The sequence below is a fragment of the Mastomys coucha genome, unplaced genomic scaffold, assembly GCF_008632895.1.
Source record: "Mastomys coucha isolate ucsf_1 unplaced genomic scaffold, UCSF_Mcou_1 pScaffold22, whole genome shotgun sequence".
Lineage (NCBI taxonomy): Eukaryota > Metazoa > Chordata > Mammalia > Rodentia > Muridae > Mastomys > Mastomys coucha.
The window spans coordinates 114,305,327-114,308,081 of record NW_022196905.1 but is presented as its reverse complement, the minus strand read 5'-3'; the positions used below and the strand labels follow the sequence as shown (position 1 = coordinate 114,308,081).

General features: G+C 49.5%; 1 protein-coding gene across 3 annotated transcripts in view; it reads right to left on the bottom strand.

Moving 5' to 3' along the window:
- The window catches only part of LOC116068329 (inactive 2'-5'-oligoadenylate synthase 1B-like), a 13,306-nt gene that overhangs the window by 2,490 nt on the left and 8,061 nt on the right, over positions 1–2,755 (bottom strand). For 2 of the 3 annotated variants that reach the window (XM_031337695.1, XM_031337697.1), the window contains exons 4-5: positions 1,177–1,409; positions 74–536 (exon numbers count right to left, since the gene is read on the bottom strand). In XM_031337695.1, the coding sequence (XP_031193555.1) occupies positions 245–536; positions 1,177–1,409 (525 nt within the window). In that variant the 3' untranslated portion in view covers positions 74–244. Of the gene's footprint in view, positions 1–73; positions 537–1,176; positions 1,410–2,755 lie in introns of those variants that run through there. The other variant, XM_031337696.1, reaches the window with a different exon arrangement.

Below are 2,755 nucleotides of genomic sequence, written 5' to 3'. Positions count from 1 at the left end.
TGTGTCTGTGTGTGTGTGTGTGTGTGTGTGCACTCATGTCCATGTGTGTGTGTGTGTGTGTGTGTGTGTGCACTCATGTCCGTGTGTGTAACAACAAAGATGAAGGTCAGAGGATAACTTTGGGAATTTAGCTCTCTCCTTCTACCATAGGAGTTCTTGGGATCAAACTCAGGTCATATGTGTTGGCAGCAAGGGCCCTTACCCACTGAGCCATCCTGTGAGCCCATGAAATCTGTGAATGGCACTAAAATGGCTGTGAAGTAAGGAGAGCCGCTGGCCTCCCTCCACAGGAGTGCAGAGACCACATGTCTGTGAGAAGATTCTCCAGGTGGATGAAGAGAACGAGGGTGTGTGGAATAAGAGGATGGTGACAAGCTCTCACCGGCACATCCCAGGAGCACACCCGGGAACGGTCCCTGTACTTAAAGCATGGGTACTGCAGCCAGGCGGCAGCCTCTCCTGCTAGTCGCCGCCAGTCCTTTGTGTTCAAACCCGCCACATTCCATGTTGGGTCAGCCGGGTCCAGGATCACAGGCCTGCAGAGCAACATTTAGAAAAAGAATTGAGCAGCTGTCTAGTGACCCAGGAATCACTGCACAAGGGTGGGGGAGGAGGCCAACAGAGAGCTCCTATTCAAAGATTATCCTTTGTCCCTGCCCCACAGCATGCAGCAAGACTGGAGGGATCCTGGGCATGACCTCAAAGACCTCAATTCAAATCCTTTAACTTTAGTAGCTGTGTTCTGGGATAGGACCCTCAGCCTCTCAGATCTGTGAGATGGGGAGAGTTGGACCAGCCAGGCTCAAAGGTTGGGGTGTGAAAACTGAACAGGACGAAGACATGTCATTGTCTATGGTGACACAGTACTCTATTATTTACAGGTAATTGGTCCCTCATAGGTCTTTGGTGTCTCACAGCCCTTACAATACTCTTTCTGTTGGATAATTTCAGTTCTCACTCCATGTCCTCCCCTTCCTTTGCTGTTAGAGTCTAGGCTCATCTGCAGACAGGAGAGCCCACCCCTGCCTCCCAGGGCTGTAGGGCATCATGTCAACCAGGTGACAACAGAACAGTGTCCAGTGCAGGAGATGCACCATAGAGTTCCCACTTCCACTTTCCACACAAGTGCAGCCTGGTATCGATGGGAGCAGAGCCACCTGGGTGGGGACAAGCTACCTGGCTTTTCTGAGCTGTAAGAGCAGGTAATCGGAGACCTCTGGGTGTAGGAAGTCATAGCACACTATCCAGTAGATTTGAAGCTGTTTGTATTTGGTGATCAGTTCCAAGACAGTCCGGAAGCCCTGGGCTGTGTTGAATTTAGTTATTCGACCCCCACACTCCCAGGCATAGATTGTGAGCAGCTCCAGGGCATACTGTGGGGGGAGTGGATCACCCAGCTTCTCCTCACACTGAAAAGAGAAAGGCAATGAGAAAAAATGGGGTGCTCAGCCGTGGTGTGTGGGCCACTTCTCACAGGCTCAATTCAGCTGCCAGCTGTTGATGTCATTACAGCTTTATTGTCACACAGTCACACATAGTCACGTAGATTCAGTCTATGGCCCCTCTTGTGCTGTAGCCAAGAGCTGAGAGGTTGAGACTGACCCTGTGTGCCTCACACATTCACTAGCAGGCACAGGAGGAATTATGACACCATGAGGGACAGCTAGGAGTGAGGATGGGGGCGGGGCATAAGGAGTGCTCACTATGGAAGTTTTCTCATGGTCTCTGAAGTAACTGGGAAGAGGCCAGGGAGATGGCTCAGGGGTAAAGTGCCTCCTTTCTTGTTCAGGGGTGAGAATTAGAGGTCAGATCCCCAGCATCTGCATGAGTGTCAGGCTCTTTGGGAAGCTGACTCATGATCCTAATTCAAGGGGAAAGAGATGGAGCTCCCCAGGCTGTGTGACTGCCCAGAACTGCTGATCCAGCACACTGTGTGTCATGTGTGAAACCCTGACTGACTATACAAGATGGGGTGTGTGACTCAGAACCTGTCCTCACACTCTGCCCTCAAATGCTAATGGACATGCATGTACACACATATATAACATGTGCTCCCATGAATAAATATAAGCACATACACACATGAAAACACTCAAGTTATAACAAGAAATCACACATTTAAAGACATAGCTTGACAAGTCAAGAAAGTCAAAGTATAAAAGGTGACATGAAGGGTTTGCCAAAGATGGAAGAAAAATCCAAAGACACAAATGAAGCAGCAGCCATGAGACAGTGAATTAGACACAGCTGAAGGGAGAGTTAGCTGATTGGAAAGTAGACTAGAGGAAATCACCTAGAACAACCATAGAAAGTCCTCCCTCCTCTCAGATCCCCCTCCCCACTCCTTGTCCATCCTACAGCATCACCTCCCCCCATCTCCACTCACCCCTGCTTCTCCCTCATCCCCTTCCCTCTGATTCTCTTCCACCACTTTTTGTTTTTTACACCACATTTTTTTTTCTCACTGCTTTTGCCAATTTTTACTCTTTTTGTCAACCTGACACAGAGAAAGTCATCTGGAGAAGATGGATCCACAAATGAGGAAATGTCTCCATCAGCCTGGCCTGGAGTCAAGCCTGTGGGGCATTTTCTTGATCAGCCCATTGTGGGTATTTCCACCCCTGGGCAGGTGGTCCTGAGTTGTTTTTTAAAAAGAGACTTAGCAGCCAAGGGTATCAGTCAGCTACCAGAGTTGCTCCATGGCCTCTGCTTCAGTTCCTGCCTCTGCTTCCCTCAGTGAGGGAGTGTGATGCAG